Source organism: Mobula hypostoma, chromosome 10, assembly GCF_963921235.1.
Source record: "Mobula hypostoma chromosome 10, sMobHyp1.1, whole genome shotgun sequence".
Classification (NCBI taxonomy): Eukaryota; Metazoa; Chordata; class Chondrichthyes; order Myliobatiformes; family Myliobatidae; genus Mobula; species Mobula hypostoma.
In genome coordinates, this window is record NC_086106.1 from 41525322 (window position 1) to 41541570 (window position 16249).

The window sequence follows — 16249 nt, forward strand, 5'->3', positions numbered from 1 at the left end:
TCAGACCCTGGGGAGTGTGGGTGAGGAATGTTTCACTGGGATTTGTCAGATCCTGAGGAGTATGGGTGAGGAATGTTTCACTGGGATTTGTCAGACCCTGGGGAGTGTGGGTGAGGAGAGTTTCACAGGGAATGGTCAGGCCCTGGGGAGTGTGGGTGAGGAATGTTTCACTGGGATTTGTCAGACCCTGGGGAGTGTGGGTGAGGAGAGTTTCACAGGGAATGGTCAGACCCTGGGGAGTGTGGGTGAGGAAAGTTTCACAGGGAATGGTCAGACCCTGGGGAGTGTGGGTGAGGAGAGTTTCACAGGGAATGGTCAGGCCCTGGGGAGTGTGGGTGAGGAGAGTTTCACAGGGATTTGTCAGACCCTGGGGAGTGTGGGTGAGGAGTGTTTCACAGGGAATGGTCAGACCCTGGGGAGTGTGGGTGAGGAGAGTTTCACAGGGAATGGTCAGACCCTGGGGAGTGTGGGTGAGGAATGTTTCACTGGGATTTGTCAGACCCTGGGGAGTGTGGGTGAGGAATGTTTCACAGGGAATGGTCAGACACTGGGGAGTGTGGGTGAGGAGAGTTTCACAGGGAATGGTCAGACCCTGGGGAGTGTGGGTGAGGAGTGTTTCACAGGGAATGGTCAGACCGTGGGGAGTGCGAGTGAGGAATGTTTTACAGGGAATGGTCAGACCCTGGGGAGTGTGGGTGAGGAATGTTTCACAGGGAATGGTCAGACCCTGGGGAGTGTGGGTGAGGAGTGTTTCACTGGGATTTGTCAGATCCTGGGGAGTGTGGGTGAGGAGAGTTTCACAGGGAATGGTCAGACCGTGGGGAGTGCGAGTGAGGAGAGTTTCACAGGGAATGGTCAGACCGTGGGGAGTGCGAGTGAAGAGAGTTTCACAGGGAATGGTCAGACCCTGGGGAGTGCGAGTGAGGAATGTTTTACAGGGAATGGTCAGGCCCTGAGGAGTATGGGTGAGGAATGTTTCACTGGGATTTGTCAGACCCTGGGGAGTGTGGGTGAGGAGTGTTTCACAGGGAATGGTCAGACCCTGGGGAGTGTGGGTGAGGAGAGTTTCACAGGGAATGGTCAGACCCTGGGGAGTGTGGGTGAGGAATGTTTCACTGGGATTTGTCAGACCCTGGGGAGTGTGGGTGAGGAGAGTTTCACAGGGAATGGTCAGACCCTGGGGAGTGTGGGTGAGGAGAGTTTCACAGGGAATGGTCAGACCCTGGGGAGTGTGGGTGAGGAATGTTTCACTGGGATTTGTCAGACCCTGGGGAGTGTGGGTGAGGAGAGTTTCACAGGGAATGGTCAGACCCTGGGGAGTGTGGGTGAGGAGAGTTTCACAGGGAATGGTCAGACCCTGGGGAGTGTGGGTGAGGAATGTTTCACTGGGATTTGTCAGATCCTGGGGAGTGTGGGTGAGGAGAGTTTCACAGGGAATGGTCAGACCCTGGGGAGTGTGGGTGAAGAGAGTTTCACAGGGAATGGTCAGACCGTGGGGAGTGCGAGTGAGGAATGTTTTACAGGGAATGGTCAGACCCTGGGGAGTGTGGCTGAGGAAGGTTTCACAGAGAATGGTCAGACCCTGGGGAGTGTGGGTGAGGAAAGTTTCACAGGGAATGGTCAGACCCTGGGGAGTGTGGCTGAGGAGTGTTTCACAGGGAATGGTCAGACCCTGGGGAGTGTGGGTGAGGAATGTTTCACAGGGAATGGTCAGACCCTGGGGAGTGTGGGTGAGGAATGTTTCACAGGGAATGGTCAGACCCGGGGGAGTGTGGGTGAGGAGTGTTTCACAGGGAATGGTCAGACCGTGGGGAGTGTGGGTGAGGAGAGTTTCACAGGGAATGGTCAGACCCTGGGGAGCGTGGGTGAGGAGTGTTTCATAGGGAATGGTCAGACCCTGGGGAGCGTGGGTGAGGAATGTTTCACAGGAAATGGTCAGACCCTGGGGAGCGTGGGTGAGGAGTGTTTCACAGGGAATGGTCAGACCCTGGGGAGCGTGGGTAGCGAGTGTTTTACAGGGAATGGTCAGACCCTGGGGAGTGTGGGTGAGGAATGTTTCACAGGAAATGGTCAGACCCTGGGGAGTGTGGGTGAGGAGAGTTTCACAGGGAATGGTCAGACCCTGGGGAGTGTGGGTGAGGAGTGTTTCACAGGGAATGGTCAGACCCTGGGGAGTGTTGTTGAAGAGGGGAGTCTAGGGATACACGATATGGTTCCTGGAAAGGTTCAGATTCAGATTTATCACATGTGCATGGAAATAGTGTGGAGTAGATTTACGAGCATGTTGTTGTGTTTCCTGGTACTGTTTATGGGGAGAGGTTTGGATATTTTTTTCTGGAGTGCTGGAGGAAAAGGGATGATTGTGTTGAAGCGTATGAAATTATGAAGGGTTTTGATCGGGTCCCTGCACACTGACCTTTTCCTAGAGTTGGAGAATGAAGAACTAAAGGGTATAGATTTAAGGTGAGAAGAGATTGGGTTCATAGTAAGATGAGGAGCAACTTTTTCACCCAGATGGTGGACTGTTTATGGAGTGGACTGGCAGGGGACATGAACTGCAAAGGTATTTGGCATGTACATGGGGAGCGGGATTAAGAGGAATATGGGCCAGACTAGGTCATGGAACTAGCTGGGTGGGCACTGTAGTCAACACAGTGGACTATTTCCTCTCGTTCTCTCTCCAAGTGCTGCCGGATGCGCTGAGTGTGTCCTGTCTTTGTGACAATGATCTCAATTCAGATCCAATACTTTTGTGACGAAGGAATGTTGTGGAGTATCTTCTGCTTTTGAGTCTGTGACTAGGCACTCAAAAGGCAGGGCAGAATTGATTAATTATAAAGTTCTCTTTGTACTTTTCCATCACACACTCTAGGGGAGGGGCATCCTAAGTTAGATACAGAAGCCTCCTCTACATTGCCACCAGGTCTGCTAATGGGTCCCTGACAAAGACATTGACTGGTTTCTCCATCCACAGATGCTGCTGGACCGCCTGAGTTCTTCAAGCACTTCCAGATTTGATTCGGATTCCGTCATCTGCAGGATGCCCTCTCCATTGAACCATCTCATATTCCCATGGCAGGGACACCACAGATTCAAAACATATTGCAGCTACTATCGAGCAGGAGGTACAGAAGCCTTAAGTTCCACATCACGAGGAACCCATCCAACTATCGGGTTCTTGATCCAACCTGCACAGCTCTATTACCTTAGTAATATTAATAACACATTGACCACTTCGTATTAGGGACTTTTTTGTTCTAATTGTCGTTTTTCTTCTATAATTTACACTCAGTGGTCACTTTCTTTGGTACATCTGCATATTTATGCAAAATCTAATAAGCCAATCATGTGGCAGCAACTCAATGCATAAAAAGCATGCAGACGTGGTCAAGACCAAACATCAGAATAGGGAAGTAATGTGATCTAAGTGATTTTGACTGTAGAGTAACTGTTGGTGCCAGACAATGGTTTGAGTATCTCAGAAATTGCTAATCTTCTGGGATCTTCACACACAATAATCTCTAGAGTTTACAGAGAATGATGTGAAAAATACAAAGCATCCAGTGTGGCAGTTCTATGGATGAAATCATCTTGTCAATGACAGAAGTCAGAGGAGAATGGCCAGCCTGGTTCAAGCTGACAGGAGCTCAAATAACCATGCATTGCCACAGTGGTGTGGAGAACAGCAGCTCTGAAGTCACATAATTAGTTAAATGGAGATCACCTGTGTGCAGTCAAAGAGTTTCAATTGATTGTGGTAAAAATACATGTGTATCTGGAAGGTCCAACTGCTGGTGAGTCAGTATCCTGGCAAAAACTACATCAGGAAGATAAAAGAACACTCCAAGTAACTTCACAAAAAAAGTTATTGAAAAGCACAAGGCAGGAGATGGATACAAGAAAATTTCCAAGTCACCGAACATCCCTTGGAGTACAGTAAAGTCATTCATCAAGAAATGGAAAGCACAACTGCAGATCTGCCTAGAGCAGGCTATCCTCACAAATTGAGTGACCAAGCAAGAAGCGGTTGAGATTGCAAAGGGAGCCGGAAATGGAGCTGGAAAAGGGCATGTAAGAAAGAGTAATGTCACAATTGTAACAGGGAACTTCAATGTGCAAAGGGATTGGAAAAATCAGGTTGGTGTCAGATTGCAAGAGAGGGAATTTGTTGAATGCCTACGAGATGGCTTTTTAGAGCAGCTTTTGCTGAAGCCTACTCGGAGAAAGGCTATTTTAGATTGGCTGTTGTGCTTAATCCAGAATTTATTAGGGAGCTTAAGGTAAGGAACCCTTAGGAGGCAGTAATCATAATATGATTGAACTCATACTGCAATTTGAGAAGCATAAATCACGAGTATCAGTATCGCAATGGAATAAAGGGAATTACAACAGATGAGAGAGGTGCTTGCCCAGGTGGATTGGAGGGGAATACTAGTGGGGATGATGGCAGAGCAGAGGTGGCTGAAATTTCTGGGAATAGTTCACAAGGTGTAGGGTAGTTATGTCCCACAGAAGAAGACATTCACAAATGGTAGGGGTAGGCAACCATGGCTGACAAGGGAAGTTAAGAACTGCATAAAAGCCAAGGAAAGCGCATATAAAGTAGCAGAAGTGAGTGGGAAGTTGGATGATTGTGAAATTTTTAAAATCTAGCAAAAGTCAGCTAAAAAGCCATGAAATATGAGCACAAACTAGCCAATAATATACAGCGGGATACCAAAAGTTTTTTCAGTTATATAAAGAGTAAAAGGGAGGTGAGAGTTGAAATTGGACCACTGGAAAATGATGCTGATGAGGAAGTAATGGGGTCAAAGAAATGGCAGATGAACTTAATGGGTACTTTGCATCTGTCTTCACTGTGTGAGACACTAGCAGTGTGCCAGAGCTCCGTGAGTGTCAGGGAGCAGGAGCGAGTGCCATTGCTATTTCAAAGGAAAAAGTGCTATGCACACTGAAAGGTGGATAAGTCACCTGGACCAGAGGGACTACATTCCAGAATCCTGAGAGAGGTTGCTGAAGAGATAACAGATGCATTGGTCATGATCTTTCAAGAATGCCACTCTGCAAATGCCACTCCACTCTTGAAGAAGGGAGGAATGCAAAAGAGAGGAAATTATAGGCCAGTTATCCCAACCTCAGCGGTTGGGAAAATGTTAGAGTCCATTATTAAGGATGAGATTTCAAGATACTTGGAGACTAAAGTTAAAATAAGTCAAAGTCAGCATGGTTTCTGTAAAGGGAAATCTTGCCTGACAAATCTGTTAGAATTCTTCAAGGAAGTTACAAGGAGGGTGGACAAAAGAGAGACAGTGGATGTCATTTAATTGGATTTTCAGAAGACATTTGATAAAGTGCCTCACATGAGGCAACTTAACAAGATAAAATCCTATGTTGTTACTGGAAATATACTGGCATGGATAGAGGAATGGCTGACAGGCAGGAGATAGTGAGTGGAAATAAAGGAGACCTTTTCTGGTTGGCTGTCGGTCACTAGAGGTGTTCTTCAGGGGTCAGTATTGGGACTGCTGCTTTTCATATTGCTTGTCAGTGATTCAGATACTGGAATTGATGACTTTGTGGCAAAGTTTGCAGATGGTACAAAGATAGGTGGAGGGGTAGGTAGTGCTGAGGAAACAATGCGATTGCAGCAGGACTTTGTCAAATTGGAAGAATGGGCAAAAAAGTGGCAGATGGAATACTGTGTTGGGAAATGTATGATAATGCATTTTGGTAAAAGGAACAATAGTGCAGACTATTATCTAAATGGAGAGAAGATTCAAACATCAGAGGTACAAAGGAACTTAGGAGTCCTCGTGCAAGACTCCCAGAAAGTTAATTTACAGGTTGAGTCTATGGTAAAGAAGGCAAATGCAATGTTGGCATTTATTTCAAAGGGAATAGAATATAAAAACAATAAGATAATGCTGAGGCTTTATAAGATCCTAGTCAGACCACACATGGAGTATTGTCAACAGTTTTGGGCCCCATATCTCAGAAAGGATATGTTGTCATTGGACAGTCCAGAGGAGGTTCATGAGGATGATTCGAGGAATGAAGGAGTTCACATATGAGAAATGTTTGGACCTGTACTCACTGGAATTTGGAAGAATGTGAGGGGATCTCATTGAAACCTACAAAATGTTGAAAGGATGAGATAAGGTGGATGCGAAGTGGATATTTCCAATGGTGGTGGTGTCTATAACTAGGGGGCACAGTTTCAAAATTGAGGGGTGATCTTTTAGAACAGAGGTAAGGAGGAATTATTTTAGCCAGAGAGTGGAGAATCGGTGGAATGCTCTGCCATAGACAACTGTGGGGGCCATGTCCATGGGTATATTTAAAGCGAAAATTGATCATTTCCTGATTGGTCAGGGCATGAAAGGATATGGCGAAAAGGCAGGTGTATGGGGTTGACTGAGATCTGGGATCAGCCATGATGGAATGGCAGAGCAGATTCGATGAGCTAAATGGCCTAATTCTGCTCCTATGTCTTATGGTCTTCCGATCTAAGGGGAGTAGAGAGCGAGGCCACCAAGGGACCTATGACATCTCTGGTGACGTTACAAGCTTCAGTGGCTGAGATGGGAGATTGCTGCCCGAGTGCTTCACCAGTCGCAGCTTTATGGGAGAGTTGCAAAGAAAAAGCCACTGTTGGAAGAAACTCACATAAAATCTCAGTTGGAGTTTGCCAGAAGGCATGTGGGAGACTCTGAAGTCAGCTGGAAGAAGGTCTGATGAAACCAAAATTGAGCTTTTTGGTCAAAGATTAAATGCCAGGCACCACACATCATCAAAAACACACCATCCCTACCGTGAAGCATGGTGGTGGCTGAATCATGCTGTGGGGATGCTTCACTGCAGCAGGCCCTGGGAGGCTTGTGAAGATAGAAGGTAAAATGAATGCAGCAAAATATAGGGAAATCCTGGAGTCTGCAAGAGAACTGTGACTTGGGAGAAGATTTGTTTTCCAGCAAGACATTGACTCCAAGCATACACAGGAATAGCTTAAATATAACAAAGTTAATGTCCTGGTGTAGCCAAGTCAGAGTCCAGACCTCAATCCAATTGAGAATTTGTGGCTGGACTTGGAAAGGGCTGTTCACTCACAACCTCCATGCAATCTGACAGAGTTTGAGCAGTTTTGTACAAAAGAATGTGGAAAAATTGCAGTGTTCAGATGTGCAAAGCTGATAGAGACCTATCTACATAGGCTTGAGTTTATAATTGCTGCCGAAAGTGCATCTACTAAACACTGACTTGAAGGAGGTGAATACAGTAGTTATAAAACACAAAATAATTGATTACATATTTGAAATTAATTTCGATCACTTTGTAGAGATATATTTTCACTTTGACACAATAGAGTTTTTTTCTGTTGATCCAAAAAAGCCAAAAAATGCCAGGGTGCTGCCCTTTGGTCTAATGCTGCATGCTGTGAGGCTGCCTCTGGTACTGCCCTTTGGTCTAATGCTGCATGCTGTGAGGCTGCCTCTGGTACTGCCCTTTGGTCTAATGCTGCATGCTGTGAGGCTGCCTCTGGTACTGCCCTTTGGTCTAATGCTGCATGCTGTGAGGCTGCCTCTGGTACTGCCCTTTGGTCTAATGCTGCATGCTGTGAGGCTGCCTCTGGTACTGCCCTTTGGTCTAATGCTGCATGCTGTGAGGCTGCCTCTGGTACTGCCCTTTGGTCTAATGCTGCATGCTGTGAGGCTGCCTCTGGTACTGCCCTTTGTCCTAATGCTGCATGCTGTGAGGCTGCCTCTGGTACTGCCCTTTGGTCTAATGCTGCATGCTGTGAGGCTGCCTCTGGTACTGCCCTTTGGTCTAATGCTGCATGCTGTGAGGCTGCCTCTGGTACTGCCCTTTGGTCTAATGCTGCATGCTGTGAGGCTGCCTCTGGTACTGCCCTTTGGTCTAATGCTGCATGCTGTGAGGCTGCCTCTGGTACTGCCCTTTGGTCTAATGCTGCATGTTGTGAGGCTGCCTCTGGTACTGCCCTTTGTCCTAATGCTGCATGCTGTGAGGCTGCCTCTGGTACTGCCCTTTGGTCTAATGCTGCATGCTGTGAGGCTGCCTCTGGTACTGCCCTTTGGTCTAATGCTGCATGCTGTGAGGCTGCCTCTGGTACTGCCCTTTGGTCTAATGCTGCATGCTGTGAGGCTGCCTCTGGTACTGCCCTTTGGTCTAATGCTGCATGCTGTGAGGCTGCCTCTGGTACTGCCCTTTGGTCTAATGCTGTAGACGTTCAACTATGTGATGTTGCCCTCCAGCCTACAACTGTACACCACGAGACCTACGTGTTCTTCCCCCAGCTTGCTTCGAACAACACCAAGTGTGGAAATGTTGAAAGGAGCCATACCCGTGAGAATCAACCATAAAGAGGGTGCGTGTAAGCGGAGTTGTTGCTTTCCAGACGAACGGCTCTCCATGTTGCATAAGTAAAGAGTCTGCTGAAGAATACCCGGGTCTGAGGCTTGTGTGGGAAAGAAAATTCCCTAACACTCTGGCTAAAGATCGAGATATTCACCAACATCTGGTCTCAGTGCATCAGTAAATCCAACTTCAACAGCTCATCAACATGCTTTGAGGCAAAGATTTGGTCTCTGGGTTGATTTTGTGTTTTCAATTTCTGTGTGATGTGGGAAAAAAGGCATGACTGTATCCCAGTCTCTGATGATAGCACACAACATCAGTCCTGTCACACCTTGAACACAAAGGCAGTCTGTACGTCCAAACTATGCCCCTGCGAAACAGGACACCTGCAGAAAAATCTGAGATGAAAGAACCGTCACAAATTTGGTTTCTGTTAACATCCCCTGAGCTATTGACACGTTGAACACTCACCTAGTCTCCCTTGCACAATATCAGTGGTGCTGAATGAGTTGACGAAGAATCGAGGATTTGCAAAGAGTTGCTGGAACAGAAACAAACAAATTCAGTTTGCTACAGGAATGGTCCCTGCAAATATTGTCAAATACAGAGAATTCTTAATATTCTGGAATACTCAAATAATTCATAGGATAAAAGGGACTGCCCCATCCCCATGTAAATAATGACAAACTCCCCATCCCTGCAAATATTAACACTCTCCATGAGACCCTCTGTAACCACTGATATGCTACACAAGACCCCCTGAACACGCCAACATGCTACTAGAGACACCCTGTAAACAAAAACATGCTATCCGAGAGGCCCTGTACACACCAACACGCTACCGGAGAGACCCTGTACACACCAACACGCTACCGGAGAGACCACGTACACACCAACACGCCACCCGAGAGACCACGTACACACCAATACGCTACCCGGGAGACCCTGTACACACCAACACGCTACCCGGGACTCTCTGTAAACACAAGCACACTATCCGGGAGACCCTGTACACACCAACACGCTACCCAGTACCCCCTGTGCACACCAACACGCTACCTGGGACCACCTGTAAATAACATCCAGCTACCCGGGACAACTGTACACACAAACACGCTACCCGGTACCACCCTGTGCACACCAACTCGCGACCTGGGAACCACCTGGGACCACCTGGACACACCGACACGCTAGCCGGGACCACCTGTAGACACGGACACACTAACCGGGACCCCTGTACACATCAACGCGCTACCCGGGACCCCTGTAAACACCATCACACTCCCCGGACCCCCTGTAAACACTGATACATTCCCCGGGACCCTGTGAACACTGATACACTCCCCGGGACCCCTGTGAACACCGATACACTCGCTGGAACCCCCTGCAAACACCGACACACTCCCCGGGAACCCTGTAAACACCAACATGCTACCCAGGACCCCTGTGAACACTGACACACTCCCCGGGACCCTCTGTGAACACTGATACACTCCCCATGGCCCCCAGTGAACACTGATACACTCCCCAGGACCCTTGTGAGCACTGATACGCTCCCCGGGACACCCTGTGAACACTGATATACTCCCCAGGACCCCCGGAGAACACTGATACACTCCCCGGGACACCCTGTGAACACTGATACACTCCCTGGGATCCCCAGTAAACACTGCTACACTCCCTAGGACCCCCTGTGAATACTGACACAGTCCCTAGGGCCCCCTGTAATCACTGATACACTCCACGGGACCCCCTGTCAAATCAGACACACTCCCCAGGACCCCTGTAAATTCTGATACACTCCCCGGGACCCCCTGTGAACACTGATACAGTCCCCACGGCCCCCTGTAAACACTGATACACTCCACACCCTGTCAACACTGACACACTCCCCGGATCCTCTGTGAACACTGATACACTCACCGTGACCACTGTGAACACTGATACACTCCCCAGGATCCTTGTGAACACTGATACTCTCCCCGGGGTCACCCTCTGAACACTGATACACTCCCCAGGACACACGGAGAACACTGCTACACTCCCTTGGACCCCCGTTGAACACTGGTACACTCCCCAGGACCCCCGGTGAACACTGCTACACTCCCCGGGACCCCCTGTGAACACTGATACACTCCCCAGGACCCTTGTGAACACTGATAAACTCCCCGGGACACGCTGTGAACACTGATACACTCCCCAGGACCCCTGTGAACACTGCTACACTCCCGGGACACCTTGTGAACACGGATACACTCACCAGGGCCCCTTGTAAACACCGACACACTCCCTGGGACCTCCTGTGCACACCAACTCGTGACCTGGGACCACCTGGGACCACCTGGACACACCGACACGCTAGCCGGGACCACCTGTAGACACGGACACACTAACCGGGACCCCTGTACACATCAACGCGCTACCCGGGACCACTGTAAACACCATCACACTCCCCGGACCCCCTGTAAACACTGATACATTCCCCGGGACCCTGTGAACACTGATACACTCCCCGGGACCCCTGTGAACACCGATACACTCGCTGGAACCCCCTGCAAACACCGACACACTCCCCGGGAACCCTGTAAACACCAACATGCTACCCAGGACCCCTGTGAACACTGACACACTCCCCGGGACCCTCTGTGAACACTGATACACTCCCCATGGCCCCCAGTGAACACTGATACACTCCCCAGGACCCTTGTGAGCACTGATACACTCCCCGGGACACCCTGTGAACACTGATATACTCCCCAGGACCCCCGGAGAACACTGATACACTCCCCGGGACACCCTGTGAACACTGATACACTCCCTGGGATCCCCAGTAAACACTGCTACACTCCCCAGGACCCCCTGTGAATACTGACACAGTCCCTAGGGCCCCCTGTAATCACTGATACACCCCACGGGACCCCCTGTCAACACAGACACACTCCCCAGGACCCCTGTAAATTCTGATACACTCCCCGGGACCCCCTGTGAACACTGATACAGTCCCCAGGGCCCCCTGTAAACACTGATACACTCCACACCCTGTCAACACTGACACACTCCCCGGATCCTCTGTGAACACTGATACACTCACCGTGACCACTGTGAACACTGATACACTCCCCAGGATCCTTGTGAACACTGCTACTCTCCCCGGGTCACCCTGTGAACACTGATACACTCCCCAGGACACACGGTGAACACTGCTACACTCCCTTGGACCCCCGTTGAACACTGGTACACTCCCCAGGACCCCCGGTGGACACTGCTACACTCCCCGGGACCCCCTGTGAACACTGATACACTCCCCGGGATCCCCTGTGAACACTGATACGCTCCCCAGGACCCTTGTGAACACTGATAAACTCCCCGGGACACGCTGTGAACACTGATACACTCCCCAGGACCACTGTGAACACTGCTACACTCCCGGGACACCTTGTGAACACTGATTCACTCACCAGGACAACTGTGAACACGGATACACTCACCAGGACCCCTTGTAAACAACGACACACTCCCCGGGACCTCCTGTGAACACAGATTCAGTCCCGAGGGCCCCCTGTATATATTGATACACTCCCCGGGACCCCCGGTGAACACTGACCCACACCCCGAGACCCCTGTAAGCACGGATAGACACCCCGGGACCCCCTGTGAACACTGATACACTCCCCGGGACCCCCTGGGAAAACTGATACACTCCCCGGGACATCCTGTGAACACTGATACACTCCCCAGGACCCCCGGTGAACACTGATACACTCCCTGGGACACCCTGTGAACACTGATATACTCCCCAGGACCCCCGGAGAACACTGATACACTCCCCGGGACACCCTGTGAACACTGCTACACTCCCCAGGACCCCCGGTGAACACTGCTACACTCCCCGCGACCCCCTGTGAACACTGATACACTCTCTGGGATCCCGTGTGAACACTGATACGCTCCCCAGGACCCTTGTGAACACTGATACACTCCCCGGGACACGCTGTGAACACTGATACACTCTCCAGGACCCCTGTGAACACTGCTACACTCCCGGGACACCTTGTGAACACTGATTCACTCACCAGGACAACTGTGAACACGGATATGCTCACCAGGAGCCCTTGTAAACACCGACACACTCCCCGGGACCTCCTGTGAACACAGATTCAGTCCCGAGGGCCCCCTGTATATATTGATACACTCCCCAGGACCCCCAGTGAACACTGACCCACTCCCCGAGACCCCTGTAAGCACTGATAGACACCCCGGGACCCCCTGTGAACACTGATACACTCCCCGGGACCCCTGTAAACACCAACATGCTACCTGGGACCTCCGGTGAACACTAATACACTCCCCGGGACCCCCTGTAAACACTGATACATTCTCCGGGACTCCTGTGAGCACCAACATGCTACGTGGGACACCCTGTGAACACAGATACATTCCCCAGGGCCCCCTGAAAACACTGATACACTCCCCAGCGCCCCCTGCAAACACTGATACACTCCCCGGGACCCCGTGTAAACACTGATACACTCCCTAGGGCCCCCTGTAAACACTGATACACTCCCCGGTACCCCCTGTAAACACTGATACACTCCCCGGGACACCCTGTGAACACTGATACACACCCCAGGACCCCCGGTGAACACTGCTACACTCCCCGGGACCCCCTGTGAACACTAATATACTTCCCGGGAGTCCCTGTGAACACTGATACACTCCCCGGGATCCCCGGTGAACACTGCTACACTCCCCGGGACCCCCTGTGAACACTGATATACTTCCCGGGAGCCCCTATGAACACTGATACACTCCCCGGGACACCCTGTAAACACTGATACACTCCCCAGGGCCCCATGTAAACACTGATACACTGCCCGGGACATCCTGTGAACACTGATACACTCCCCGGGACCCCCTGTGAACACTGATACACTCCCCGGGACACCCTGTGAACACTGATACACTCCGCGGGACCCCTGTGAACACTGATACACTCCCCGGAACCCCCTGTGAACACTGACACACTCCCTGGGACCCCCACTAAACACCGACACACTAACCGGGACCCCTGTAAACATCGACATGCTATGCGGGATCCCCTGTGAATACTGACACAGTTTCCGGGATCCTCTGTGAACGCTGACCCACTCCCCGAGACCCCTGTAAACACTGATAGACTCCCCGGGACTCCCTGTGAACACTGATACACTGCCCAGGACCCCCTGTGAACACTGATACACACCCCTGGACTCCTGTGAAGACTGATACACTGCCCGGAACATCCTGTTAACGCTGATACACTCCCCGGGACCCCCTGTGAACACTGATACACTCCCCGGGATCCCGTGTGAACACTGATACGCTCCCCAGGACCCTTGTGAACACTGATACACTCCCCGGGACCCCCGGTGAACACTGCTACACTCCCCGGGACCCCCTGTGAACACTGATATACTTCCCGGGAGCCCCTATGAACACTGATACACTCCCCGGGACATCCTGTAAACACTGATACACTCCCCAGGGCCCCATGTAAACACTGATACACTCCCCGGGACCTCCTGTAAACACTGATACACTCCCCGGGACTCCTGTGAATACCAACATGCTACCCGTTACCCCCTGTAAACACTGATACACTCCGCAGGGCCCCCTGTGAACACTGATACACTCCCCGGGACCCCCTGTAAACACTGATACACTCCCCGGGACCCCCTGTGAACACTGACTCACTCCTCAGGATCCCCTGTAAACACTGATACACTTCCCGGGACCCCTGTAAACACTGATACACTCCGCGGGACCCCCTGTGAACACTGATACACTCCCCGGAACCCCCTGTGAACACTGACACACCCCCTGGGACCCCCACTAAACACCGACACACTCCCCGGGACCCCTGTAAACATCGACATGTTATGAGGGATCCCCTGTGAATACTGACACAGTTTCCGAGACCCTCTGTGAACGCTGACCCACCCCCCGAGACCCCTGTAAACACTGATAGACTCCCCGGGACTCCCTGTGAACACTGATAAACTCCCCAGGACTCCTGTGAACACTGATACACTGCCCGGGACATCCTGTGAACACTGATACACTCCCCGGGACCCCCTGTGAACACTGATACACTCCCCGGGATCCCCTGTGAACACTGATAAACTCCCCAGGACTCCTGTGAACACTGATACACTGCCCGGGACATCCTGTGAACACTGATACACTCCCCGGGACCCCCTGTGAACACTGATACACTCCCCGGGACCCCCTGTGAACACTGATACACTCCCCGGGATCCCCTGTGAACACTGAAACACTCCCCAGGACCCTTGTGAACACTGATACACTCCCCGGGACACGCTGTGAACACTGATACAATCCCCAGGACCCCCGGTGAACACTGATACATTCTCCGGGATCCCTGTGAGCACCAACATGCTACGTGGGACGCCCTGTAAACACAGATACATTCCCCAGGGCCCTCTGAAAACACTTATACACTCCTTGGGCCCCCCTGTGAACACTGACTCACTCCCCAGGACCCCCTGTGAATACTGATACAGTCCCCAGGGCCCCCTGTAAATTCTGATACACTCCCCAGGACCCCCCTGTGAACACTGATACAGTCCCCAGGGCCCCCTTTAAACACTGATACACTCCCCGGAACCCCCTGTGAACACTGACACACTCCCTGGGACCCCCACTAAACACCGACACACTAACCGGGACCCCTGTAAACATCGACATGCTATGCGGGATCCCCTGTGAATACTGACACAGTTTCCGGGATCCTCTGTGAACGCTGACCCACTCCCCGAGACCCCTGTAAACACTGATAGACTCCCCGGGACTCCCTGTGAACACTGATACACTCCCCAGGACCCCCGGTGAACACTGCTACACTCCCCGGGGCCCCCTGTGAACACTGATACACTCCCCGGGATCCCGTGTGAACACTGATACGCTCCCCAGGACCCTTGTGAACACTGATACACTCCCCGGGACCCCCGGTGAACACTGCTACACTCCCCGGGACCCCCTGTGAACACTGATATACTTCCCGGGAGCCCCTATGAACACTGATACACTCCCCGGGACACCCTGTAAACACTGATACACTCCCCAGGGCCCCATGTAAACACTGATACACTGCCCGGGACATCCTGTGAACACTGATACGCTCCCCGGGACCCCCTGTGAACACTGATACACTCCCCGGGACACCCTGTGAACACTGATACACTCCGCGGGACCCCCTGTGAACACTGATACACTCCCCGGAACCCCCTGTGAACACTGACACACTCCCTGGGACCCCCACTAAACACCAACACACTAACCGGGACCCCTGTAAACATCGACATGCTATGCGGGATCCCCTGTGAATACTGACACAGTTTCCGGGATCCTCTGTGAACGCTGACCCACTCCCCGAGACCCCTGTAAACACTGATAGACTCTCCGGGACTCCCTGTGAACACTGATACACTCCCCAGGACCCCCTGTGAACACTGATACACACCCCTGGACTCCTGTGAAGACTGATACACTGCCCGGAACATCCTGTTAACGCTGATACACTCCCCGGGACCCCCTGTGAACACTGATACACTCCCCGGGATCCCGTGTGAACACTGATACGCTCCCCAGGACCCTTGTGAACACTGATACACTCCCCGGGACCCCCGGTGAACACTGCTACACTCCCCGGGACCCCCTGTGAACACTGATATACTTCCCGGGAGCCCCTATGAACACTGATACACTCCCCGGGACATCCTGTAAACACTGATACACTCCCCAGGGCCCCATGTAAACACTGATACACTCCCCGGGACCACCTGTAAACACTGATACACTCCCCGGGACTCCTGTG

At 51.4% G+C, this 16249-nt stretch overlaps 1 protein-coding gene across 1 annotated transcript in view; it reads right to left on the bottom strand.

Moving 5' to 3' along the window:
- LOC134352522 (calpain-8-like) overlaps positions 1 to 16249 on the bottom strand; it is a 197783-nt gene that overhangs the window by 135575 nt on the left and 45959 nt on the right. Inside the window, exon 2 of the mRNA XM_063059788.1 lies at positions 8845 to 8914. Coding sequence (XP_062915858.1) covers positions 8845 to 8914 — 70 coding nt within the window. The remainder of the gene's footprint in view (positions 1 to 8844; positions 8915 to 16249) is intronic.